This window comes from Caretta caretta, chromosome 4 (assembly GCF_965140235.1).
Source record: "Caretta caretta isolate rCarCar2 chromosome 4, rCarCar1.hap1, whole genome shotgun sequence".
In the NCBI taxonomy this organism is placed as follows: Eukaryota; Metazoa; Chordata; order Testudines; family Cheloniidae; genus Caretta; species Caretta caretta.
Genome location: NC_134209.1, coordinates 104,205,421 through 104,232,059, shown reverse-complemented (window position 1 = coordinate 104,232,059; position 26,639 = coordinate 104,205,421). Strand labels below are relative to the sequence as shown.

The 26,639-nt window shown below is 39.6% G+C and overlaps 1 protein-coding gene across 4 annotated transcripts in view; it reads right to left on the bottom strand.

Annotated features, from left to right (window-relative positions):
- The window catches only part of GABRA2 (gamma-aminobutyric acid type A receptor subunit alpha2), an 84,976-nt gene extending 58,337 nt beyond the window's left edge, over window positions 1–26,639 (bottom strand). Inside the window, exons 1-3 of one of the 4 annotated variants that reach the window (XM_048848425.2) lie at window positions 26,454–26,639; window positions 25,680–25,768; window positions 22,822–22,937 (exon numbers count right to left, since the gene is read on the bottom strand). In XM_048848425.2, the coding sequence (XP_048704382.2) occupies window positions 22,822–22,937; window positions 25,680–25,750 (187 nt within the window). In that variant the 5' untranslated portion in view covers window positions 25,751–25,768; window positions 26,454–26,639. The remainder of the gene's footprint in view (window positions 1–22,821; window positions 22,938–25,679; window positions 25,769–26,453) is intronic. The other 3 variants (XM_048848424.2, XM_048848422.2, XM_048848423.2) reach the window with 3 other exon arrangements.

Genomic DNA, 26,639 nt, shown 5'->3' with positions numbered 1-26,639 from the left:
ATGCCACCTCTCATGTTCCTGAGCTGGCCCTCCTTGTGGCCTCCAGTCATGCGGTCTAGCTGGTAGGCAGAAGAGCTGACTCAGCTGAAGGCAGTTGGCAGGAAATCTGCAGTGGCCTTAGTGCCATCAATGACAGCCTGAATAGCACTGCCCCCTTCAGCTATAAATTGATCTGGTATCTTCCCCCGGAAAATGAAAGAACCTATGCCATGGTTTTACATGGACCCCAAAGCCAAGCTCAGACTGGCTGTGTTGGGAGGATCTATGAATAACCTGCAGCCTTTAGGAAAATATATTGTTTTAACAAAGCTAAACACCCCATTTTTTCTTAATAGGACAGGGCATCTAAAATATGCAAACACACAATTCTAACGCACAGCATGCAACAATTTCTCTTTATCATATAAAGATTATTTTGTACGTGCAATAAATAGTATCCTGGAGAAAGCTACAATGTTGTAATTGGATTGAAGAGCTGTTATGGCATAAAACAAAGTGAAAATGAAGCATTGTTTATTAATTATGTCAACATAAAATTAAAAAGAGGGTCTAGTTTAAAGTCCTATGGGAGCCTTAAGCCAGGATTTCCCAGCTTGGGTGGTAAAGCTGTCAAAACCCTGATGTTATTTTAATTATTTTTGATTAAAATATATTATTTAACTAGAATTGACATTGTTCTGACATTGTAATATGGTCTCTACAGACATGCTTGGCAATGTTGCCCAAAGACACTGAAATTATGATTCATAATACAGTCCAGGAGCTGGACAAGTAAAACAGCCAGAGCCTTAATCCATCAGTGTTCCAACTCAACATTCTCTCCTTAGCTGACATGCTTGTTAGTATAGCTGAAAGTGCCAGCTGAAGACACTTTAGGGCTGGGGCTTAGATAACTGGGAGCTCCAGGAGTGGAGGAAGGAAAGGGAATGTAAATATTTCAGTGTATATTTTGCTTCACTGATTTAAGGACAGCTGTACCTGTCCAATTATTCAGCTTTTTCTTCTGTTACCCACTGTCATCAGTTATAATAGAACACTTTTGAACCACGTATGGGTACTAAAGTAAGGATGTACATAGGGATTTCAGCTTGTAAACTGAAGCTGGGTTTTGGGAGAAAAGGAAACAGATTAATTTTCCCCACTCCAGACTGCAATACCTCATCTGCCCTCTCCTCAGCCTTCCCTTGATCTGTTTTCAAGAAGATTTCTTAATGCTATCTATATGTGAAAGTACCCGTACATATTCTGTCTACTTGACTAGACTCTATTTAACCACTCCTGTCCACTCCAGCAACAGGAGTGCTTAACAAAAGCTATTTAAATGGTATTGCCAGTCCCAAAAAGGTAGCCACAGAACAAAGCTACTTGATGGCAATATTATAGCTTCAAAACTGATGCCATGATAAAGCAACGATCGTGCCTGATTCTAATCTCACACCAGAGTAAATTAGGAGATATTCTTATTGAAGTCAATGAAGTTACACTGGTATAAACCTGGCAAAAGTGTGAAGAAAATCAATTTCACTGTTTCTTTGGAACAGAAGTAGGAAGGGTCTGATCCCACTTCCAATGGGAATAAGATTGAGACAAAAATTGTAAATTGTTCTTTATACCTCCTGAAGTGTAAGCATATCAAGTTATGCAATCAAAAGGATGACTCTGAAGGAATGGATAGTTTTTATTATGTCATATTCTATTAGTGAATGGCAATACCATATTGCAATTTCAGTCTTATGTAAAAACCCAAAGAAAGAAGCTAGGTTAGATATTTGAACAGAAGATGGCACCTATCATCAACGAGATAAGGACCTATGTCACAAGTAACCAGCCAAGATGAAGATTCCTTAAGATCAGCTGCTGAAGCACATATTTGTGTGTGTGTGTGTGTGTGTGTGTGTGTGTGCACACGCATACACACACGCACGCACACACACACACACAGAGTGAGGAGTGAATGAGAAGAACAGGAAGATGAGAAAAGACTGATGAAATGACATATGTAGAACTAGTCCTAGACCACAAATTTCCAGTGATGCAAACCAGAAAGGTGTTGGAGTCCAGAAAACCAATGAATCTGCATTGTATTATTATTATCTATTTCTATACAGTAGCACCTACAGTTTTATAGATTCCAGAAGGGATCATTGTGATCATCTAGTCTGACCTCCTTTATAATACAGGCCATAGAACTTCCCCAAAATAATTCCTCAAGCATAAATTTGAGAAAAACATCCAATCTTGATTGTGGAGTGTGTTATACTTTAGCCTGCTAGACTGAAGAGCCCATTATCAAATATTTGTTCCCCTTGTAGGTACTTAAATGGTGATCTAGTTACCCCTTAACCTTATCATGATCCACTTTCACCAAGTTTTCCCTTGGGAAATTCCAAACAACACTCCCCAATCACGAAGGAGGGAAGAGACCCAGGCTGGCACAGCAGCATGAAGTAATTTTTTAAACAGGCTTCCCTTTGCATGGTGCTGAAATATGATCGTTCTGTAAGGGCTTCCATGTCAAAATATCAACAAAGAGCCTCAGGTCACATCCCAAGGCAACTCACCCAGTTTATGGACAGTCTTTAAGGATAAATGAGTTGTGCCACCGCTTACGGAGCTGGAGACCTAGACTGACACATCTACTAACAAGAGGGAACAACACACCACTAACAAGAGCTAGATAGCCTGACCTGGGTCTACTCCTGGTTTTGCATGGGTTAGATAATGCTGTTGTTCTATTGTTCAGTGTGGTACTTGTTCCAGGGGGTTACTCTGACCCTCCTCGTGGCAGGGTTGGTGTTCGTGCAGAGATATGTGGCTGGGATGTGGGATCCTTGTCCAAACCCTGGGAATCCCCCATATGACAATTTATCTTAACAAAGAGAAGATGAAAGTGTGGCTTGATCACTGTGTGTAAATACCTACATGGAGAATAAATATTTGATAATGGGCTCTTCAGTCTAGGAGACAATGGTGTGTAACACAAGCCAATGGCTGGAAGTTGAAGCCAAACAAATTCTGAGTGGAAATAAGGCATAAATTGTTATCAATGAGGGTAATTAACCATTGGAACATTTAACTAAGGGTCATGGCAGATTCTCCATCACTGATCATTTTTAAATTTAAGATTGGATGTTTTTTCTAAAAGATCTTCTCTAGAAATTATTTAGGGGAAGTTCTACAGCCTGTGTTATACAGGAGGTCAGCTTAGTTGGTGCCTGCTGGCCTTGGTATCTACGGATCGATGAATCTCTGACAAACGTTGACATAATAGAGACCCTTCACTTAAACTTTTCTATTTTGCTCTCGTTTACCATAACAGAGATATACTTTGGAATCCTATTTACTGTAATGAAATAAACTTAACTTATGGATGGTCCAGTGGTTAGGGCACTAGGTTGAGACTCAGGAGACGTGTGCACAATTCTTCGCTCTGCCACAGACTTCTTGAGTCACCTTGGGAAAGTCACTTAGTCTCTCTGTGCCTCTGTTCCCAGCTGTAACAGCACTTGCCAACCCCACATGGATGTGAGGATAAATACACTGAAGACTCAGTTGCCCAGACAATAGGGTCCATAAAAGTACTTAAGATAGTGTACTTCATTGTGCATGATTTTTTGTATTAACTAATAGGGAAACAGATAAGAGATGCATAATAAACAAGTGAATAAGTTACTTGGGAGGTAAACATGGGAAGGATATAGGATAGCTTGCTCTTTTGCCATTATTAAGGGCACAAGAGTAAACTATCCCACTGCATAGGAAAGATAGGAAGCATGGAAAGAGACCACCCTGGCTTAACTAGGAGATCTTCAATAATTTGAAATTCAAATAATTTGAAATTCACTACACAAAGTGGAAACTAGGTCAAATTACAAAGGATTAACATAAACCAACACCACAAGGATGTAGGACAAAATTAGAAAGACCAAGGCACAACATGAGATTAAACTAGCTAGAGACATAAAGCTAACAATAAAATATTCTACAAACACATTAGAAGAAAGAGGAAGACCAAATGACAGGGTGGACCTGTTACTCAATTTGGGGGTGGGGGGGAAGACAAGACAATAACAGAAAATGGAAATGGAAATGTGGAAATGGCAGAAGTGCTAAACAACTTTTTCTGTTTCAGTTTTCACCAAAGTTTGATAGCAACTGGACATCTAATATAGTGAACACCAATGAAAATGAGGTCAGATCTAAGGCTAAAATCGGGAAAGAACAAGTAAAAAATTACTTAGACAAGTTAGATGTCTTCAAGTAGCTAGGGCCTGATGAAATACATCCTAGAATACTCACAGAGCTGACTGAGGAGATATCTGAGCCATTAGTGATTATCTTCAAAAAGTCATGGAAGACGATAAAGATTCCAGTGGACTGGAAAAGGGCAAATATAGTGGCAATGTATAAAAAGTGGAATAAGGACAACCTGGGGAATTACAGACCAAACAGCTAAACTTCAGTAACCAGAAAGATAATGGAGTAAATAATTAAGCAATCAATTTGCAAACACCTAGATGATAATAAGGTGATAAGTTACAGTCAGCATAAATTTGTCAAGAATAAATCATGTCAAACCAACCTAATAGGTCTCTTTGACAGGGTAACAAACCTTGTGGATGGGGTGGGGAGGGTAAGTGGTAGATGTGGTATATTTTTACTTTAGTAAGGCTTTTTATACTGTCTTGCATGACCTCATAAATATAAAGAAATACAGCTACTAGCAGCCCTTTATGTTGGCTCGATTAGACTCACTTGCACTAATCCAGGGGTGCTGAGCCTCATGTATCCACAGAGAAAGACCCTTGTTCTGCAGGTCATAAACAAAGCAGGGAAATACAACCTAGATGGAGCTACAGTAAGGTGGGTGCATAACTGGCTGGAAAACCATTCCCAGAGTAGTTATCAGTGATTGATAGTCAAACTAGAAGAGCATACTGAGATGGGTCCTGCAGGGATCAGTTCTGGGTCTGGTTCTAGACAATATCTTCATCAATGATTTAGATAATGGCATAGAGAGTACACTTATAAAGTTTGTGGACGATACCAAGCTGGGAGGGATTGCAACTGCTTTGGAGGATAGGATTAAAATTCAAAGTGATCTGAAGAAATGGTCTGAAGTAAATAGGATGAAATTCAGTAAGGACAAAAGCAAGTATTCCATGTAGAAAGTAACCATCAGTTACACACACATAAAATGGGAAATGATACCTAGGAAGGAGTGCTGAGGAAAGAGATTTGGAATTCATAGTGGATCACAAGCTAAATATGAGTCAAAAGTGTAACACTGTTGCAAAAAAAGCAAACAAATTTCACTCTGGAATTAATTTGCAGGAGTGTTGTAAACAAGACACCAGAAGTAATTCTGCTGCTCTACTCAGTGCTGATAAGGTATCAGCTGGAGTATTTTGTCCAATTCCAGGTGCCACATTTCATGAAAGATGAGGATAAACTGGAGAAAGTCTAGAGAAGAGCAACAAAAATGATTCAAGGTCTAGAAAACATGACCTATGACAGAAGATTGAAAAGAATGGGTTTATTTAGTCTGCAGAAGAGAAGACTGATGGGGGACAGGATAACCATTTTCAAGTACATAAACGTTTACAAGGAGGAGAGAGAAAAACTGTTCTTGCTAACCTCTGAGGATAGGACAAGAAGCATTGGGCTTAAATTGCAACAAGGTAGGTTTAGATCAGACATTAGGAAAAACTTCCTAATTGTCAGGGTAGTTAAACACTGGAATAAATTGCCTAGGAAGGTTGTGGAATCTGGGTCATGGGAGGTTTTTAAGACCAGGTTAGACAAACACCTGTCAAGGATTGTGCAAGTAATACTTGTCCAGTCCCCTGCACTCAAGGCAGGACTAAGATGACCTCTCGAGGTCCCTTCCAGTCCTACACTTCTGTGATTCTGTGACCTGAAGATAAAACTAATTATCTTTCCATAAAGCTAGCTTTTGACTAAAACAGAAATGGATTTGTTAAAAGGAAGATAAAACACTCCTCACAAATTCATAATAAAATCCAGGCATCTTACCCACCCACGTGCTGCAAAAACCAAAGGAAAAAACCCCAACAGGGAATATCCAGTTACATATAAAAATCTTGCTCTAAAATGATAATTAAAGAGCATAAAGCTGAACTGTTGAGTTGGGTCCTGTTCTGCTTGTTTCTTTTCAGTCAGAGTGTACTGGAGATTTAAAATTGGAAGCTGAAAGGAGATTAGAGTTTGGCTCTAAAATGTCTGATTGTATTGAGATAGTCCAACCGTCACAAGACTGAGGTAAAGCTTAGTTATCTGGTGTGAAAAAAAAGGTGTTTGGCAGTGAGCCAAAACTATGTCAACCAAAGTAAAAAGCAAACCTTTTGGCATTCAGCCTCATCCATGAGCCATTACAGCTTCCCCCAGGATCCAAAGAGCTTGCATATAATAACCAGGTCTGAGTTATTAATGGGGCTATTACCATGTTTAGATCAATAGGGTGGGCATGATGTAAAGCTAAAAAGGGCTGGGAAGCCCAAGGGCTTGCATCACCGTTCAAAATATGAGAGAGAGTTCTGGGGTGGGAGGATAGAAGTCTCTGGTGAGGCAGAGATGAGGAGGAATTGATATGGGCCCATTTGAATCAATGCCGTTTGACTGGCAAAACAGCGAAACAAAATATCCATTCCCATCCTGGTATGCAGTAGTCTGTCCCAGAATATTAGAGGCACAAGGTGGATGAAGTAATTACTTTTGTTGGACCAACTTCTGTCGGTGAGACAGACAAGTTTTCGAGCTTACCCAGCACTCTTCTTCAGGTGTGGGAAATGTACTCAGTGTCACAGCTAAATACATGGTGGAACAGATTGTATTTAGCTGTGACACTCTGAGTATGGTTCCCAGATCTGAAGAAGAGCTCTGGGTAAGCTCTAAAGCTTGTCCTCCTCACCAACAGAAGTTGGTCCAATAAAAAATTTTACCTCACCCACCTCGCTTGTCATTGCCATCCTAGGGTGTTTTCCTCTAAGGTTCCTACTCTTTTCAGGGCTACTTGGAATGGTATCATAATACACATGCAGGACAAAGTGGTTTAAATACTGGAAACACATCAGGTCAGCATTTCAGGTTAGAAATTAACATGCAAAAGGCTTATCTGATTTTTTAAATGTTTGAGTTTGGCAACCTTAATTTGTTTGCCAGTCAGGAACACCCTTGTCAGTCTCTGCAGCAGTATCTCTTTGAGCACATTCCTGGTTTAACATCTCAGTGGCGTGTGCAAGGATGTATTGTTCCCTGATCAGCAAATTTGGATCTTTGCACCTCAGGACCCAGTCTGCTTCTGTTGTTTCCACCAATCATTTCCCCCTCCCTCCAAAGAAGCAATATCATATTAAAAAGGTATTTAAATAAGCTATGCCTACCATAACATTTTGCTAAAAAGTAATGAAATTGTCCCATCAGACATTGCTTTCCTTATCTTTCTGAAGGGCAGTGGGTGCCTGTTTCTTCCCCTGACTGTGGATTATATCTCAGGGAAAGAGTGCTATGTTTTCATGTTCCTCCTTAATTATTACTGGATTTAAGGGGTGTCTGATGCAGTTTCAGAATTCTTCTGGACTGATCAGTACAGGTAGCCCTCCAAACAGAAGCAGTACCCAGAAATATGTTTTCCGCATCTTCATAAGCCTAATGCCCCTTCCTTTCAGGTGCAGACCTAATCTTCTTCACCTCCAAGCAATATGATCTGATTTAATTTGACTGAGAATTTCAGACAGATGCTTCAACCAGTCCAATATGCAGTGGGCTGCCTACAAGATATAAGACTGACAAACGCACATCACACCAGCATTGGTACTCTGCACTTGCTCCCTATCCAATTCCAGACAGGCTTCAAGCTCCTGATATTTCTCTTTGAAGTCCATCAATAGGTTGAGGCCCAGCTATCTTAGGGTATGTTTTCCCTGCAGACTTAACCTGGTCTCTCACTCAGCTGTTGCACCTAATCTCCCTCCCGTCCCCACACAAAACCCTCTCACACAAATTTAGTGGTGCTTTCAACCAGGCTAGCTGGCACAGCTGGGGGCATGTGCAAGAGCCCAGGTGCTACTCTCACTCAGACAGGTAAGCCACCTACTTTGTAGTGAAGACACAGGCTAAATAACCCAAGTGCTGACAGTCCTTCCAACATTTCGCCCCACATGCCCAGTCAAGGTCTCCCACAATTCACTGGGAAAGAATCAGAGTGGCTCATTTTACTGTAGCACAAAAAACCATAGGTTATGCCCCCAGAAGTCCTAGCGACACACATGGTGAGTACACCACCAGGTAGAACACAGTAACTTGGGTATGGCTTTGCAGTGTGGCTGTTCACACCTGGACTCGGCCAACCCAGGTGATCAGACCTAAGTTAACTGTGCAGTGAAGGGCAATCCAGAGACTATTGCTATCAGTGGAAAAGACTCCATCAATGGGCTTTGGATGAGGCCCTTAGAGAACAACCTTTTCCCTCTTCCCTCCCCCCCCGCCCCCTTTCTGTGATCCACTATGACACATACAATCAACTGGGCTGTTGCAGTTGATGGAGCCCAGGATGAAACTCTGGGAAGCCAAAGGCCATGCTTGCTCTGTGACAAGCCCTCATGTGTCACCGGAGGTCAGCATGTGCCCAAGTCTTTCTGCCTGTATGTTTCTGCACAAGCCTTCCATGAATAAAACATCTTCAGAACGGCTGACACAGTCTCTCCTGGAGACAAAGCAAGAACATTCACTTATGGAAGTACTGCAAATGAAGGATACTATGGTCCTTTCAGACAGACTATTTTATTATAGTGATGGGTGGATTAAAAATGCTCATACACCTTTATTTTTCCTTCTTAGCTCAGTTTTGAAATACAGAAGCTACTGATACCAGGGTAGAAAAGCTAAGTGTCTTCATTAAGTATAGCTTTTGTGTCAGTGAAGCACTGACAATGTACTGCTGCAATAACAGGCTCAAAAATATTTGTTTTATTTTAATCAGAAATGTTGTAAGAAATTACAAAAGAGAATTTCGGCAGAGGATGCTGAGGCAGAGCAATTAGAGAAGCCCAAATGAAACTAGAGATCCTTTAAATCTATTTATCAACCTGACAGCAGTTCCTATTTCACTGTAGGTGAAAGAACTATTAAGCACAGGAAGTTAATCTTGAGCCAGAGTATTCTAATAAATACACTTGCAGAAAAAGTTAGCATAGACCATCTGTAGCGAGCCAACTGTTGTTGATATGTTAGTAATTATATTTCTGGGTCTGGAATCTATTTAATATTCTCTCTCCTACAAGAATTAGAAGTTTTACTATTAGGGCTGTCAATTAATCACAGTTAAAGCAAGCGATTAACACAAGAGGTGAGCATACTATGGCCCGCAAGCCACATCTGGCCCGCAGGACCGTCCTGCCCTTGAGCTCCCGGCCGCGGAGGCTAGCTCCCAGCCCCTCCCGTGCTGTCCCCCCCGCTCCTTCCCCGTAGCCTCAGCTCCCCACGCAGCCCATGCTCTGGGCGGCGTGGCTGCAAGCTCCTGCCGGGCAGCATGGCTGGCTCCAGCCAGTAAGGGGGTGGGAGGGATTGGATAAGGGGCAGGGGGTCCTGAGGGGCAGTCAGGGGACAGGGAGCAGGAGAGATTGGATAGGGAGTGGGGTCCTGGGGGGGGTCGGTTGGGGCGGGGGGTCCCGGGAGGGGGCGGTCAGGGGACAAGGAGCAGGGGGGTTGGATGGGTCCGTGGTTCTGAGGGGGGCAGTCAGGGGGAAGTGGGAGGGGGCGGATAGGAGCCGGGGGGCAGGCTGTTTGGGGAGGCACAGCCTTCCCTACCTGGTCCTCCATACAGTTTGGCAACCCCGATGTGGCCCTCGGGCCAAAAAGTTTGCCCACCCCTGGATTAACACAAAACAAATTACTGCATTTTTTTAACGAGAGTTAATCACACACCTCTGTTTTGACCCTCTTCACCTACTGTACTTCATCACTTGGCGGACATTGGCACAGTTCTACTGATTTTTCTCATGATCTGGAGTGATTAAATATCAGGAAAAAGTTAATGGAGGAAAGACGCAAAAGTTCAGGTCTTTTGAATGGGAAGTTTCTTTTAAAAAAAAACTTCCAGATGGTTCTCTGAATAAAAAAAAAAAGGTTATTGGTAGCTATTGCAAGGTTGAGTTCCAATACCATCAAAGTGCTTCAAGTCTGTAGTCCCACCTACACACTAAACATGCTTTTGCCTCAAGTTCTTGTGCTACAGATAACCCACGGACAGCAAATGAATGCCGGCAACCACAACAGAGTACACTTACAGAGTTTCAGGATCGCTATAACCCCGTGAATCAAAGTACTTGTATGAGGTGAATTGAAAAATACTATTTCTTTTGTTTATCCTTTTTACAATGCAAATATTTGTAATTTAAAAAAAATATAAAGTGAGCACTGTACACTTTGTATTGTGTTGTAACTGAAATCAATGTATTTGAAAATATAGAAAAATTCCAAAAATATTTATAATACATTTAAATTGGTATTCTATTGTTTAACAGGGTGATTAAAACGACGATTAATCATGACTATTTTTTTAAATCTCATGAGTAATTGTGATTTTTTTAAAAATCATTTGACAGCCCTACTTACTACTCATTTTTTGTATGTATTGTGGGAGAAATCCTGACTCTGCTAAAGTCAGCAGTAAAGCTCCTATTTATTTCAGTGAGGCCAAGATTTCACCTTGCATCTCCTTGTTTATCTATAGTTCACTGTGTAGCTAAGCCTTAACTGGGAGCTACTCCAGTGCAGGGAGCTTTGCAGTGTCCTTGCTGAATTTTGTATAGATTTCGGTTTGGTTTATATTATTTACATGTTTTACAGTAGCTTTTTTTAGGGCCAAATCCTGAACTCTTCGCTCCAGCAAAACTCCCATTAAAGTTAACAGCTCAGAGCCTCAGATGGACCAGAGCAATTAAGTAACTTTTACACTTCCCTGATCCCCGGGGCTGTATCCTAGCACAGGTCAGAGCAGCCTCAGGGGCCTGCCTTCTCTTGATCCTAACACACCTCATTCATCAGGATTTCCCCAGAAATCAAAGGGGTGGGAGAAGGGAATCGAGCTTCTTGCCAAATAAGAGATTTGACAAAGCAAGGGGTTCAGGACTGGGTCCATATTAAAATTTAAACATATGTTAAGAATGTTTAGTTTCTGACTTAATTCAAATGGAAAAAAGTCATTATCAAGAAGCCAGAAATCAGAATTTGGACATTTGGGTATCTGTACATCTTTTTTGTAACCAAAAGTTGAACACGTCATCCATACATAAATTACCATTTTCAGTTAGTTCTCCATTAACACGTGTTCATAGTTAAAACTTAAAAATAAAAAGAACAGCAAAGACTTAGGGAGAGATTCTGTGCTGCCCCTGTAAGCATCACAGCACAGACCTCACAGCCCTGCGTCCAAATTACAGCACCCTCCCCAGGCTGTCTTATGGGCTGCCTGGAATCCTGGCCCTTGACACTTCTCCCACCTTCAGCATGCTCCCCCGTGATGAGGATTGCAAGGTGGGCCCTCGGGAGGCAGCCTTATCGCTGTCTTCCACCGTTTCTACAGCATAGGAATCCTCCCCTGGCCAGATATGGGGCTTTGGGGGCTCCTTTATACTGTTTCAGCACTTTTAGGTAGTGTAAACAGGCTGGAATGGGGAGGGAGGTGAAGATCTCACCCTTAACATTTAACCATGAAGCTTTTGCACAGAGAAAGCACAAAGTTTAATTGTTCTTCAAAATGTTGTCTAACAAATGTGTAATATGAGTCCATCACTTTGAATTAATATGATCCAGTTTCTTAGCTTGGTTTCAGAGTAACAGCCGTGTTAGTCTGTATTCGCAAAAAGAAAAGGAGTACTTGTGGCACCTTAGAGACTAACCAATTTATCTGAGCATAAGCTTTCGTGAGCTACAGCTCACTTCATCGGATGCATATCTAATAAGATCAAGCACGGTCATGGAATTCCCTGCAGCCAGTCTGGCTGTACACATTTGCATAGGTGATCTGACTGGATAATTTTGTTCCAGATCTTGGTATGACTGATTTCCAGCTCCAGACTGCTCCCGCCCCAGCAGTGCTGAGACAGCGTGATGCAGCTGGGGCGGGAGCAGTCTGGAGCTGGAAATCAGTCATACCAAGATCTGGAACAAAATTATCCAGTCAGATCACCTATGCAAATGTGTACATCCAGACTGGCTGCAGGGAATTCCATGACCGTGCTTGATCTTATTAGATATGCATCCGATGAAGTGAGCTGTAGCTCACGAAAGCTTATGCTCAGATAAATTGGTTAGTCTCTAAGGTGCCACAAGTACTCCTTTTCTTTTTTCTTAGCTTGGGAGCTCTTTGGTGCATGGATCATACCTTCATGTGTACATGGACAGCACCTAGCACATTGTGTGCCCTACCAGAGAACACAATATCTTGTTTTTATAAGTACAGGGTAACCAGTTATTTAGTAACCAGCAAGGTTTTCTCTTTGATTGTCCTATGATCAACAAAGTAATGAATGAGTGGGAATAAAGCATTCTACACTCGGTGAAGAGCTTTAAAACCTTACACAGAACAGAAGAGATAGTTAATGATGTGATGCTCTGTAGTCCAGTATCACAGGCTATTATATTTTCCCCCTTTCCTTCTTTAAAAACTTTTCCAGTAGTAATACTTTCCCTTTCGCCCACAAAAGGTAGCTGGTGACACAGAACCAAGCCCAAAAGGAAGACCCAGCAGCAAGAAGCTCATCATTCTGCCCTTTATCAACCATGTGGACACTGGTAAAGACATCAGTGAAAATAGCATGGTATGTCCTCAGCCTGATACAGAGCTGTTATCAAGACAATATTGAATCCAACACTCTCCCCTCTCTTTTTTCACTGTCATTTACTCCCCATTACAGCCACTTACCTGTGTTTCACCCAGAGATGTCTAATCCTTCAATCAGTGACCCTATAAATTGTGAAGGGGGTGGAAATGGATGGAGGTCTAACCGCTCTCTATCTCCTGGCAAAAAGTGGTCTAAAAGAATCTATCATCTCAGGGCACCAGAGGATGGGTGCAAGAGCAATGGATGTGTTGAGAGACAATTGCCTCTGTTGGATGAGAGACTCAGCAACATGAGAATGACCAATTCAAACAATTCAGGGTATGCAGCTCATCCATAAAAATAATTATCTATTTCTGAGAAGTCATTCCGTAAAACAGTGATGCTCCCAGACTGTAATTATGCAGCTGAAGGGAAGAGCATTCTACAGGTCAAAAACAGAGTGAAATATTAACCGAAGTCCTATGTAGACCTGACAAGTTAACAGAGTAGGGTCACCTTTTTAAAAATTTTGTGATAGGCTAATTATATAATTAGCCTATCACAAAATTTCTACAACTTCTCCTATTTTACAGTTTACCTTGCTTTTCCTCTACAGAGAAACCCAAGAAGATTAGGAATTTCTAAATGACAAGGCAGTCATTTGATCACAAGATATATTGTTTTTCTCCCACATCTTTATGGAAGAAAACTGAACTAGGTGGGTGCAATTTTTTTTTTAAATTCAAACTAAAATCAAAAACATCTTTGGGACACACATTGTTCTACTCATGATAGTAGTCCCATGGAAACCACACAGCTACCTGTGTGAATAGGCCTTTTGTGCGTACACTGCCTTTGTATATTTCAACGAGAAAAGTAATCTGTATAAAAAAGAGAACATATGTAGAAATAATATATTCAATTAAAATGTATTATGTTTACATTCCTATGCTATTTGGTATTTTAGATCTACATCTGATATTTCTAATTTTAGTTACGGGTCTGAGACATGCTATGATGTGATTTGTTATATTTTATATACACAAAATATGCTTTTTAATGCTTTTTTAACTAATTATGCTTAGATAACTGTGTGTGAAAGTTTTTGAATATACATACAAGAATATAATGATTTTCAAAGGTCAAGTATCTGAAATTTTGTATGCAATGATTTTTTCCACTAGTCATATATTTATGAGATTACTAAATATGTAACACTTTTACTTAGCATTTTTACATATCACAGATTCACTTGAGTGACTATAAGGCACGCATTAGTTTGCCTAAAAAAGTGCCAAATTCAGACCTCTGACATATGCACATAACTCCCTTTAACTTCAACAGAAATTGCACATGTGTAGCCAACGACAGAATTTGGTCCAGAGAATAACTTTCCTAGAATATTTTGTGGCCCAAATTGCACATAATAATCCAAACAACAGAATGCTGATTTGGGGCATATTTTACTAAAATACCTGCTTTAAGTATGTATTCTGAAACATATGGCATGCAAGAGTAGAATTTATATCCAAGAGCTCTCTTCTGCAAAGCATTAATGGAACCACATGCATGAGTAAAGGTTAGCAGGATCAGGCCCTACCAACAAATCCAAATGTTTAGAAACCTGGCTCCCATAGATTTTGAAATATAAAAGCAAATATTTTGGGGCGTAAATAAAACTTTCCTTTCCCTGGTGATTAACTTCATTTGTGTATCAGCCTGAAAAGATGACATTTAAAAAAAATGCACGTGAGGATTTATCTTTGCAGTGTTGCTATAGCCATGTTTGTCCCAGGAAATTAGAAGACAAGATGGATGAAGCAATATCTTTTACTGCACCAGCTTCTATTGGTGAAAGAGACAAGCTTTCGAGCTTGCAGAGATCTTCTTCAGAAACCTGAAGCACGCTGAGTAAGCTTCAAAGTTTGTCTCTTTCACCAACAGAAGTTGGTCCAATAAAATATATTACCTCACACATCCAGTTGCTGCAGGATTTATCTTGACATATTAAAGCTCTCCGATTCTTATAATTAAAAACAATTAGATGATTTACTATCTTAATTCAGATTCGTTGTCTGTTGTTCTGATTTAATAGTTTAGTGCATTACAAAACAACACAGCAGCTTAACTAATATATCTGCTTTTGAGACTGACTCATCATTCGAATCCATTAATGTCAGAAATGAAAAAAAATGGATGAACCATCATGATCCAACTGATTATGTTAAGTGTCTCATTCTGAAGTTTTGAGCTGGGTTTTTGAAAATACTATCATCCTTAATTTGTCACCTGTTTAATCCACGGACCAATGTATGGTATCCCCTTTTCAGTCCCTGTGTTGTGCCTAATCACTTAGCATCATTTACAGACCTAAATGAACGATTTAACAAACCACCTGTATGGGTATGCTAATAATATGATGAACTGTCACTTCATCTATGCTCCTGATTGGGATCTTTGAGTGCTACCATAATATATATAATCAACTACAATAACTAACACACACAATATGTTGTTGCAAAATGTTTGAAGTTACTACACACAACATAACTGACACAACCTGGCCTTCTGCACACACCCTATTATCAAACTACATCCTCCCCACACCCTAGTAGCTGTAAATATTGAGTGCAGTAGTTCAGTGTGTTGGGAGGGGATAGTTTGGTAAAGAGGGTGATGAAATGATGGCATCCCTCTTAGACAGCATCACTGGTATGCAATCAGGAGCTTTACTAGAAGCAGCAGATCTGCGATAGACCACCACTAGTACCAACAGCATTATACTGGCATGAACGGAAAATAAGAGCCTAGGCTACGCTGGGCGCGGAGTGGAACCCGTCCTCTCATGTCCAGCCAGAAAGCCGCCCTGAGATTTTTCTGCTTACCCAATCCCACGACAGATTGATTTCATTAGACAAATCAATCAGACAAACAAACAAACAACCCACAAACACCCTAAAACCTACCACAACAAGGAACTCCACTGCATATGCTTCTCCCCGCAGGGGGGGGATGAGAGAACGAACACATGACAGATGTTAATCACATTGCTTAGCGCATTACTGGAAGGCGCTCATACACTAGAGTAATTAGTGTAGTATAAGAAAATACATAGAACAGAACAGAATAGAAAACCGTGTATGAGAGATGGTATAGGAGAAGAGGCAAAGGCAACAATGGAATTGGTGTTTGGGACAGTGAGAGATTGCAGTGAGATGTAATTGGGGTCAAAACCAAAGACAGAGTTGCGGTCGGGGGGCTGACCAGCGCTGGGAAACTATGGGCGTTTTCAGATGAAGTGGAGCGAATGCTGGAATTTTGGGTGAGGGGGAAAGGGGGATATTTTCTGGAAGGATAACAGATGATGTGGAGTTTTGGGGAAAGATTGATTTTTGTTAAGAGGGGAGAGAGGAAACTTTACAAAGGGGAAGAGAGAAAGAATTTGCCTCAAAGATACTTGTGAAGGGGAAGGTTTGAGAGTGTTTGTTTTTGGCCTGTGGGATGTGCAGAAGGGCAGGGTTTGTTGTTGGTGGTTTTTTGTTTTGTTTTGTTTTTATTCTTCAAGGAGGATACCAAAGACCTTCTTCCAAGGTGTTAATATTCCCTTCTTCAAATGCCACCCGACCCCCAGAGCCACTACTGACTTGTTACACCTACCTTTAGTATCGCATATTAGTCCCTTACTGGAATGATTCTGTGAAGTATTGTGCATCCCCTGAAAGATGCTGAGCACTCTCATTGACTTCATTGGAAACTAAGGGCACCCAACACTTCGTAGGATCTCATGGTATTGTGGGAACTGGACAAAATACATTGCTTGGTCCACTTTTCACCTGCCAGTGCAGCCCTGGCTTCTTCACAATACCACCAAGTCTTAGGCAAAGACTACCCAAGAGAGCAAAGTTATCTGTTCTCTAGACTTTCCCAGCCCTCTCAAATTCTCTCCAGTTCTTCCACCTTGTCATCGATATACTAATTATGAATGATTTTCTACTTCCTTCAGATAGTTTCATCTTTTCACTTAAATATATATTCTTGGTTAACATTGTAGTTAAGGACTGAAGTTGTCAAATTTATTATACTTTCACCTGTCACCGATTAAAATTAAAATCTGCAGCAATCTTCTGCTCCCCCCACTTGTAAATCAGCACTAATTATGCTGAAAGTCAATAGAACTGTCCCAGAATAAAATTAGTCCAAGTGAGAAAATAAACAGATCCCGCTGTGATGTTGCATTCCATATGTTTTATGGAAATATGCTTATGAGTATGAATATAATGTGAACTGGAATATGCTTTAGGCAAAAGGTCTCTTGTAAGGTATCATTACAAAGCTTATAATCTACTGAGGGTGTTCATCCTATTTGTATGCATGTATCATTCTTGTATCTGAAGCTAGAAATATGAAGTATAATGTTAGGATATAGATATTCAGGCCTGTCTGTAAAGGCCTATACTCTAAGAATGTACATATATGTTTATCATTTAGCTATTAATTGAAGTACACAAGAAAGAATCTGTGTAAGGGCCTTCTCTCACTGTGACAGTCTGAGGCCCTGTTCTTAGGCCAATGCCTTTGGCTAAGCAGTAGAGGCAGCCATAAGCTGGGAAGCAACCAGTCACCTCCTCACGTTCCAAACTAGTCAATATGGGGCTGTTAGGAAGGTGATCCGATCTATCACCTCCAGAGAAAGGGAAGAGCCTAGAAGATGTAAAAGGAAATTTAGGTTGATAGTTTTCTGTCTGGTAAGAACTCACTTAGCAATAGACACAGCTGGGAAACCCTTATGTCTTTATAGATGTACTTGTGAAATCCTCACTTCTGTATTGTTTTGTCATTATAGCTCCCACTTTGCTATTGTTTATTGGCATGGTCTCTGTCTGGTTCTGTGATTGTTTCTGTCTGCTGTATAATTAATTTTGCTGGGTGTAAACTAATTAAGGTGGTGGGATATAATTGGTAACATGATGAGCTAACAATATTTAGGATTGGTTAGTTAAATTTCAGTAGAATGATTGGTTAAGGTATAGCTGAGAATATTACTATATAAATTAGGGGCAAACAGGAAGTAAGTTGGGATTCAAAAATAAGGAAAAAAGGAACTTGGATTTAAGCTTGCTGGAAGTTCACCCCAATAAACATTGAATTGTTTGCACCTTCGGACTTCGGGTATTGTTGCTCTCTGTTCACGTGAGAAGGACCAGGGAAGTGGGAGAGTGAAGGAATAAGCTCTCTAACATGAAAAGGAGTACTTGTGGCACCTTACAGACTAACCAATTTATTTGAGCATAAGCTTTCGTGAGCTACAGCTCACTTCATCGGATGTCTCACAGGACATGTGATCCTGTCACCTGAAACTGGAATCCATCCTAAATCTGATACTTTTCCATTTAGAAGAGGGGTGGGAACCCAACGAGGCAAAAGATTCCCGCCTTGTGCCAAAGCTATAAAAAGAGATGGAGCAGGACAGAGGGGGCTTCCAGTCATGTGAAAACCCCTAGTTAACACCTAAGATGTCTGCTGGAACTAACAAGGACTGTACCAGGGAAAAGTATTGGGCCCAGACTAGGAAGACGTCTAGTCTGTGAAAGAAGATTATTGGAACATCTCTGAGGGTGAGATTTTACCTGTAATCAGTTTCTTAATGTATTAGGCTTAGACTTGCGTGTTTTTGATTTATTTTGCTTGGTGACTTGCTTTGTTCTGTATGTTATTACTTGAAGCTACTTCAATCCTACTTTTTATACGTAATAAAATCACTTTTGTTTATTAATTCATCCAGAGTAAGTGATTAATACCTGTGCATATCAGCTCTACCAGTGTTATAGAGGTAAACTCAATTTATGAGTTTACCATGTATAAGCTTTATACAGAGTAAAACGGATTTATTTGGGGTTTGGATCCCACTGGGAGCTGAGTGTTGGAGATAGACGACCTGCTGAGCAGTTTTTGGTTAAAGTCTGCAGCTCTGGGGGCGTGGACCAGACTTGGGACTTTATTGCAGCAGGCTAGCGTGTCTGGCTCAACAAGGCAAGGTTCTGGAGTCCCAAGCTGGCAGGGAAAATAGGCTCAGAGGTAATCTCAGCATGTCAGGTGACAGTTCCAAGGGGGTCACTGTGACCGAACCCGTCACACCTTTATTTGTTCTTCTAAAACTACATTGAGAAAGCAAAGCTGGTACTATCTTTGTCGTTTGTAATCTGTGTTGTGGTAGTGCCTAAGAGCCTCAGTAATAGATCAGGGCCCCATTGTGCTAGGTACTGTGCAAACAGAACAAAAAACATGGAGGCACTTTATATTTATGGGAAGCTAAATTAAAATAAACTGATGTCTGTACATTTTTCATACAAAAAAAGGAAGGACAAAGATCCACAAATGTCTGTTCTCTGCAAGCACACAAAATTGAACATGTGTGATGTGCCCACCTTATCCTAAAGCATACTCCCAACTAGCTGCTCCCATAAAAGAGTAAAAACCCCAGGATTCAATGTAATAAATTATCTTGGAGAAAAATGTCCATATCGGACTATTGGTCCCCATCCACATCAGCAGAAATCAACTTAAAGTATGTAAACCTTGATAAGGTAGACACTCCTTCTAAAATATTTGCATGAAAATAGGATAATAAATTTGGATCTAAACCATATAAAATATTACAAATGATACATATATTTATGTATTTATTGTGTTAAAGCAACATTTGCAGTAAGTCTGATGTCCCAACAGAAGATTGCAAGGAACTGTTAAGTTTAAGCGAACAACATACTTTAGAAGAGGTACTCTGGCCCACTTCTGCAGCTGCAACCAAGGAGTGTCAGGCAAAACTGGAGAGGGGTATGAAGTGGCTTTAATCCACCAATCTGCAGGCTCAGTCCTAGGGCTACTCCATGACAGCTTGGTCCATAGAAACAAGTTTAGAATAGCCTGAGACCTGCTTTAACGTCTGCCTGCTGCCTATGGCCCCAAGGAACACTGCATTGTCCCCTTGCCCCTGACTGCATCCTCTTTGTTGGCTGAAGGGAGGTGCTGTGTAAGTCTCCACAGTGGTTGTGCACCCAACTTGAGGACTCCTGCTGTTAGGATGGGCCTCCATTGATCAATACTATTAGTTTTACACCAGCTTTGCACCAACACCACAACACAAAGCTGCCTTAACACTCTGGAAAGTATAAAGTTCAGAACTGAAACATATGCACCCATAATTTAAAAAATCAAGTCATGTAGCATACACACACACCTAATTTCTCAATAGGCTTGATATTAGGAGTTTCTGAATTTATTCCAAAATTTAGGAATGGGGTACAAACAGACTCCCACTTAGCTAGAGATTACACAATCCCTTTGACAGAATGTGCAGTTATTAGAAAAGTTTCCTTGTATTGCATTTTATTTTTCAATAATCAGCTAAAACATTTAGTGCTAAACTAACACTATCTGTTTCGATATTAAGCACGAAGGTATTAGGGAACTGTGGAGTTCAATAAAAATTAAGTATAGGGGAGAAAATTCAGCTAAGTGACACTTTTGGAAATGTGTCAGATAAACAATTAACTGGTGCATTGGATTTTCCTTTCAAAAGGCTTCAAAGGAATCCATGCTAGGCGTTTGATAGTTATGTCTTAGTATAAATTAAGACAGGTTCTGATGTTCCAGGTTCTGATCTGAGTTATACTAATGTAAATACTGTAATAGTATGATCTAATCTGTTATGCCCAAGTAAATGCTCTAATGACTTCAGTTGAGTTCCTTCAGATTCAGCAAGTTTATCTGAGATCAGAATCTAGTCCAAGTAACTCAAAATAATGACATATATACCAAGATTAACATCGAGGCAAGATTAAAATGCAGTAGTCTACATGAAGACACAATTAGAACCTACCAACGTCTACCAAGAATGCAATTTAAAAGAAAACTTCAGTAACCAATATTTTCAAATTCTTACCATAGGTAGCCATTATAAGAAAGAAAAAGAAAGAGAGAAGTCTATACAATTTTTGTAATATTCTGTAGAAATAACATACTCTCTCTAAAAAGGCTATGTAAGATATATAATATCCAGGACCAGGCCTTTGATATGTAACTGATTTAAACTGATGTTCTGTTAAATTACCAATATTCTTGCAGACTAACATTATCACATATCATGAATCATTATTGGTTCAAAATGCATGACTCACTTTCATTTCACACATGTTCTGCATTGGTTGATGGCATGTATGTCAATACTGAACAGATGTTAATTCCTTTATTTTCATGCTCACCAAACATGTATTAATTACCTGGGAGGTTTGGGGATTTTCTTCTTAAAGATATTTATATAGACTTATTTTCAAAATTTGAAAATCCATCAGAAAAAGATAAAAATATAGTTTACATTCCTTAAATTCACGCTTTCGATGTTTAATTCCAATTTTCTCAATTTAAAGATCCATATGCAAAGCAACTGCAGACTGTTTTCATTAATTAGCATGTTCCTCTTTGTAAACAGGCAGAGAATTTTTCCATTACTTTTGCAATAAAAAGGTTTTTTAAATAATTACAAATTAAATTCAATTTTCTGACAAGTTAGTTCTGCACATCATCTGTATGGCAGTCTGTTCTTACTACATCAAAATGGTTAAGAAAGGATGAATAATTCTGCAAAGAAATAGTATCTCCTTGCAATCAATCACTATACAATGTGCATAAATCCAATTATTGTACTGTACTTCTCATTTTATGAATTATCTACATATAAAGCCCTTTAAAATATAAAATAATGTATTTGCAAATATCTACTGAAGGGATGCCAGGATGGGAAATTAAAAGGGATTCCATGTCAGGATTAATGCGTAATGAGAGAGCTATAGGTAGCTCGTGCCACTTTATGCTGGTCATAAGCTAGCCAAGGCTTTCCAAACTGGAACAGCAGGGGAGCTACCGGCACACTGATTTCAAGGAGAGCTGAAGCAGGCCCTTGCTTAGTTAGGGCCTGATTCCAAAGAAATGAATGGGAACAGAAGTGGGCTCTCAGGAAATTTGTCCTTGCCCACACTATGCATGGCTTTAGCCAGTTGTAACAGTTTCACACTTTAGCACTGTACCTACTAAAATTTCAAACAAAATAAAAATAGACACAACCACAAAATATCAAGAGCAAGATATTTGATCGTTCTTTATACGCCATGGAGCGTATGCCATCACTTGTAGCCAAAGCAAATTCTTTAAATTTGCCACTTGGATAATTTTCTTCATTGGAATAAAGTTTTTAAATTAAAATACAAATACGACAAACAAAGATTTTAAAAATCACGTACAACCAGGACACAACAGACCCCTGACTCCTCCCTATAATCTTTCTATTATTTGGGCACTTTCAAAATAAGAAATAGGGGTAAGATGCCTAACATCATGTTCTTTAAAGGCTAAATCCTGGCCCAATGAAGCCAATGACAATATTCCCACTGACTTCAACAGGGCGAGAATTTAGCCTGAAACAAGTGTTATTGACACCAATACTCTGTGAATACATGTATCTATTCATATACTCATTCAATTCCAAGGGATCTTTGTTCACTCAAATTTCCCATGGACATTCATGAGGGTTTGGGATATGCAAAGGAATGATCAGACCTATATGCACCTTCGAGATCTCACAGTAAAAGCGACTGATGCTGAAGGAGTTCTATCTACATGGAAGAAGACTTTGTTCACATCCTATTTCAGTTTTCTAACCACCAGACTTCTTTTCTTTTTAAAAAAGATAAATGGTTGCTACTAGTTAAGAGATTTTATTTCCATTATACCTTTATTGTTCCATTAATTTTTGTCAAACAGGTAAATATGGATTCATAAATGATTTAGCAGCAATATGTAATCAAATCATTGGAAAAAAGTTCCTAAGGGAAAATATATATTTATTTAAACAACAAATTATGCAATATAGAATCTGATTTTATATTTAAAAAAAAAAAAACAAGTTTTAATGTTTTGTTACCTCCTAATCCAGGTCTAAGACGATTATCATAACCATCCAGAAGTCTGTCTAGTATTCTTGTAAAGATGGTGATGTTATTCTTAGCTTCATCTTCTAGGGAGTCAGCCAGCACTGATCTAAAACAACATTTTACAAACTAAAATATTTGTTTATGTACATTCAGTATGCAACTAATGTTATCATTTAGCTTTGAATGAGTCAGTTGTTGCCTTCTAATAACCTACATTATCTTAATCATACCACCTTTTCCCTATAAAAATGTACATTCAGGAGTATTCTGAAACATGAAAAATATGTGCTGTGTAGTGTAAGTGTATATGCATACACTAATTATATATTAAACAATGGTTTGGAAACATGATACTAAGAAAAACAGTTTTAATTTTCAAGCACTTCATTTTCTAACAGCCTCTATTTTCAGCACATATTAAAATACAGTACATATTGCTTCCTAAGAGCTCAATTAAAAATATGGCTGTTCCAGTACAGAACCCCCCAAAAATGCCATACGCTTCCACAGGTCATTACTCATGGATCGGTGCCCTTAGTTCCAACACAAAACTATCTCCTTGGAGCTGCTGGCCTACTCCCTCACCCCCTGCACACACTCTCTCTCAAACAGATACTTTGGTTATGCCTCCATCCAATGGCCATATAACGTACATGAACAGAAGTACTGACATAAGGGAAAACTCCACTGATCATGCTCAGGGAGTCCTCTGATGTCAGTACATAGTGGGTGGGCACAAGGAAGCGGACGGCAGCAAGCAAGCTGGGCGAGAGCTGTGAACAGCCCAAGAGCTGTAGTGGATTTAAATGGTATTTAGAAACAATTCTTGTATTTCAAAAGACAAGAGTATTTCCCTATGTTTTACCAGATCCAATCACATCTTGTAAATGTTGGGGTGAAACCATAAATTAATCTATCAAGGAGAGTGTATAGATCATCTAAATTTATCAGACTTCCTTGGTGAAGAAAGAGACCCAATTCTCTTCACTGATCATTTCTTCTTGGAAAACAGCAATAAATCCAATGAAATATGATTCTGCTGTCCAGTCAAGAATGGTGCTGAACATATCATCTGGGTGTGGAAACCCAAACCATGGCTTTGTATACCCTTAATTGTTTCTTCTATATAGAGCCTTCATATTGAAATGTTCTTGTGTAACCAAATTTTAAGCATCATTTATGTGAAATAAATTATATCAGAACACCATCTTTATTTAATACCTGTGTGGAGCATTAGGGCAGTAAAACAACATGTTAGATGCATTACCAGTTCATGCTATTTTTCAAAAATCTGCAGGTATTTTTATCTTTCAGATTTTTTCTTTTTTCTGTGTGCTTATCTTCTGCAACTGCAGTGTTGATCAAGGAATTTTGATTGAACAATTTGTACTATGTAAAATTAACACATTTTGTCTGATCTACAGCAAAAGTAATCAGGTGACATCTTTAAATTTATGACAAAACAACCTAAAAATTAACAAAGAAAGGATTTTCCTTTCACCCTACAATTAAACATCATGGAGGAAGTATTTAAATGTAAATTATTGCAGTCTGTGGTTTCCAAGATACTACCCTTATAATCAAGCATAATCAGTTAATTTACAAACCAAATACCTAGATGTCACATGTAAAATAAGATTAAAAGCTCTGTGTGGAAATTAAAACTATTGCTGTTTTTTCTTCACCTATACTTCGATAGTATGAATATCTGCCTTTTATATTACTCTTGTAAAAACAGAATAGTTTTTGAAGTCAAGATATGATTGAAAACCCCAGTTTAGATAGTTATATCACCTTACGACATAATCCTACAAGTCATATTCACATGAAAGCCCTTAATTAAACAAACTGTCTCTTTGATATCAATGGGATTATTCATGTGAGTAAGGACTACAGGATTCAGCTCATTGTGATTTAACTAATACTGCACCATGTTTGGGTGCAAAATAAGATAGATGACCTATTTTTAAAAATTAGGTAATTCTAGTCACTAAGAGATAACCACCAGGTAATTGTATCAGACCAAAATAAATGAAGAGATTTTCAGCCATATGAGGCCCCTATAATTTTGAAAATCATATTACCCAGAAAACGTACTGCGATCACAGTTGAAACAAGTAAAATGAAGTTACAAATTACAATTAATTGCATATTTAGGGAGCGTAGGCAACACTAAACTAATTATGTTTAAAATTACTTTCTGGTATGTTGTCACTTTAGAAATGGAGATCTCTAAACAACATGAAAAATTGATTAATCAACCAGGCTATTCTTTTATTTTATGGGTCTGTGAAGTTGTATGCTATCTCCACCTAGAGGTTTAAAGCTTAAATATCATTTCTGGGGTCTGTTGTGTCGACCAAAAAAAAAAAAAAAAAGGACAAGCCCATACTCAAAAATGCCAACATTATTTTAGAAATTGTAGTTTGCTATTTGACTTCACAACAATCTATTACTTTGCCTACACTGTTGTTCTATGTGATTAACTTATGGTGTAAATTGGCAGTGGCATACTGATTCCAATACATCTCTTACAACTCAGAATGTTACAAAGAAAATATTTAAGGGTGTATTTTTTGTCTTTCAAATGGTTGAATTAAAAATGTGAAGTCACCGGTGTAGCGAATTGTTTAAGGTAAGTAATTAACTTGACATTGTCCCCAGAACTCTTTTGGTCACTGCACTTGATCTAGAATCTGCCAAATATTGTATTAAAACAACTAACCAAGACTTTTTATGAAATATTATCCCCTGCTAGCTTTTATCACCCCTTACAGGAAATGACTAGGAGCAGATCAAAACACAATATGCGTTTCTGTTGAACAGCAATAAGAAACGTTGTGCTCACCTTGTTGGCACCCCCACCAATAAAAGGAGAAGACCCAACTGCATCTTGTAGAGTGTCAGTTTCCCCTTCATAGCTGCTCTTTGCAAAACCTAACCATGCAAGAAAAATACAAACCCACTCAGAGCTACAGTGAGTCTCCACCAAGCAAGGCTTTCAACTTAACCAAAGGAAAAATACATGCCACTTCAATGGAGATGAGAAAACACTGGATTCCTGAAGCACTTTCCCTTACTAGCAACTTATAGCTCCATCTTTTGCAAGGATCCTGCTTTGTACAAGTATGTAATTCATAATCAAAAGTGGCATGTAAGCAAATGCATCAGATGCTTCTTTTTTCTGTAATATGAACGCCCCGACAAGACCAAACACATAATCAGTTCTTAATCATTCCTCGGTTCACTACAATACTCCGCAACCCACTCACCCCAAAATAATCATCATGCTCATTTGCAGAGGTTCAATGGCATGACTGTGAACCAACCGGTGCAGCTGCTGCCAAAGGCGGAACATGCTGGACAGCCGTTTAAAAAATAATAATAATGGACATAGACTCACATCGAAAAGCAAAAAGGGGCAACCACAGTGCAGGTCAAAGTTGCAGAATACAAGGAGCTTAGCTAATGCAACGCAGGGTGCCTGTCTTGTCTGAGGTTAAGGGAGGGGGCCATTGTCGGAGCCCCCCCTCCCTTCTCCATCTCCCCTCGAAGACACTCAGACTTTCCGGGGGTGGGGGCATGCCCAGCAGCGCAAGAAGAGAGGCGACGGGGTCCCTACCTGGGAGCAGCAGCAGGAGGCGCTCCGAGGAAGGGTGGGCGAGGGGGAGTCCCCCCGTGCGCTAGTCACCAGAGAGGAGGATGTTGAAGATGGGGAAACTTGGAGCCGAGCAGCCAGACTGCAGCGGCGCTGCGAAGAGGAGCCGCTCCGGAGTGCTATGTGCGCGAGGAGGAGCAGCGCGCGCCT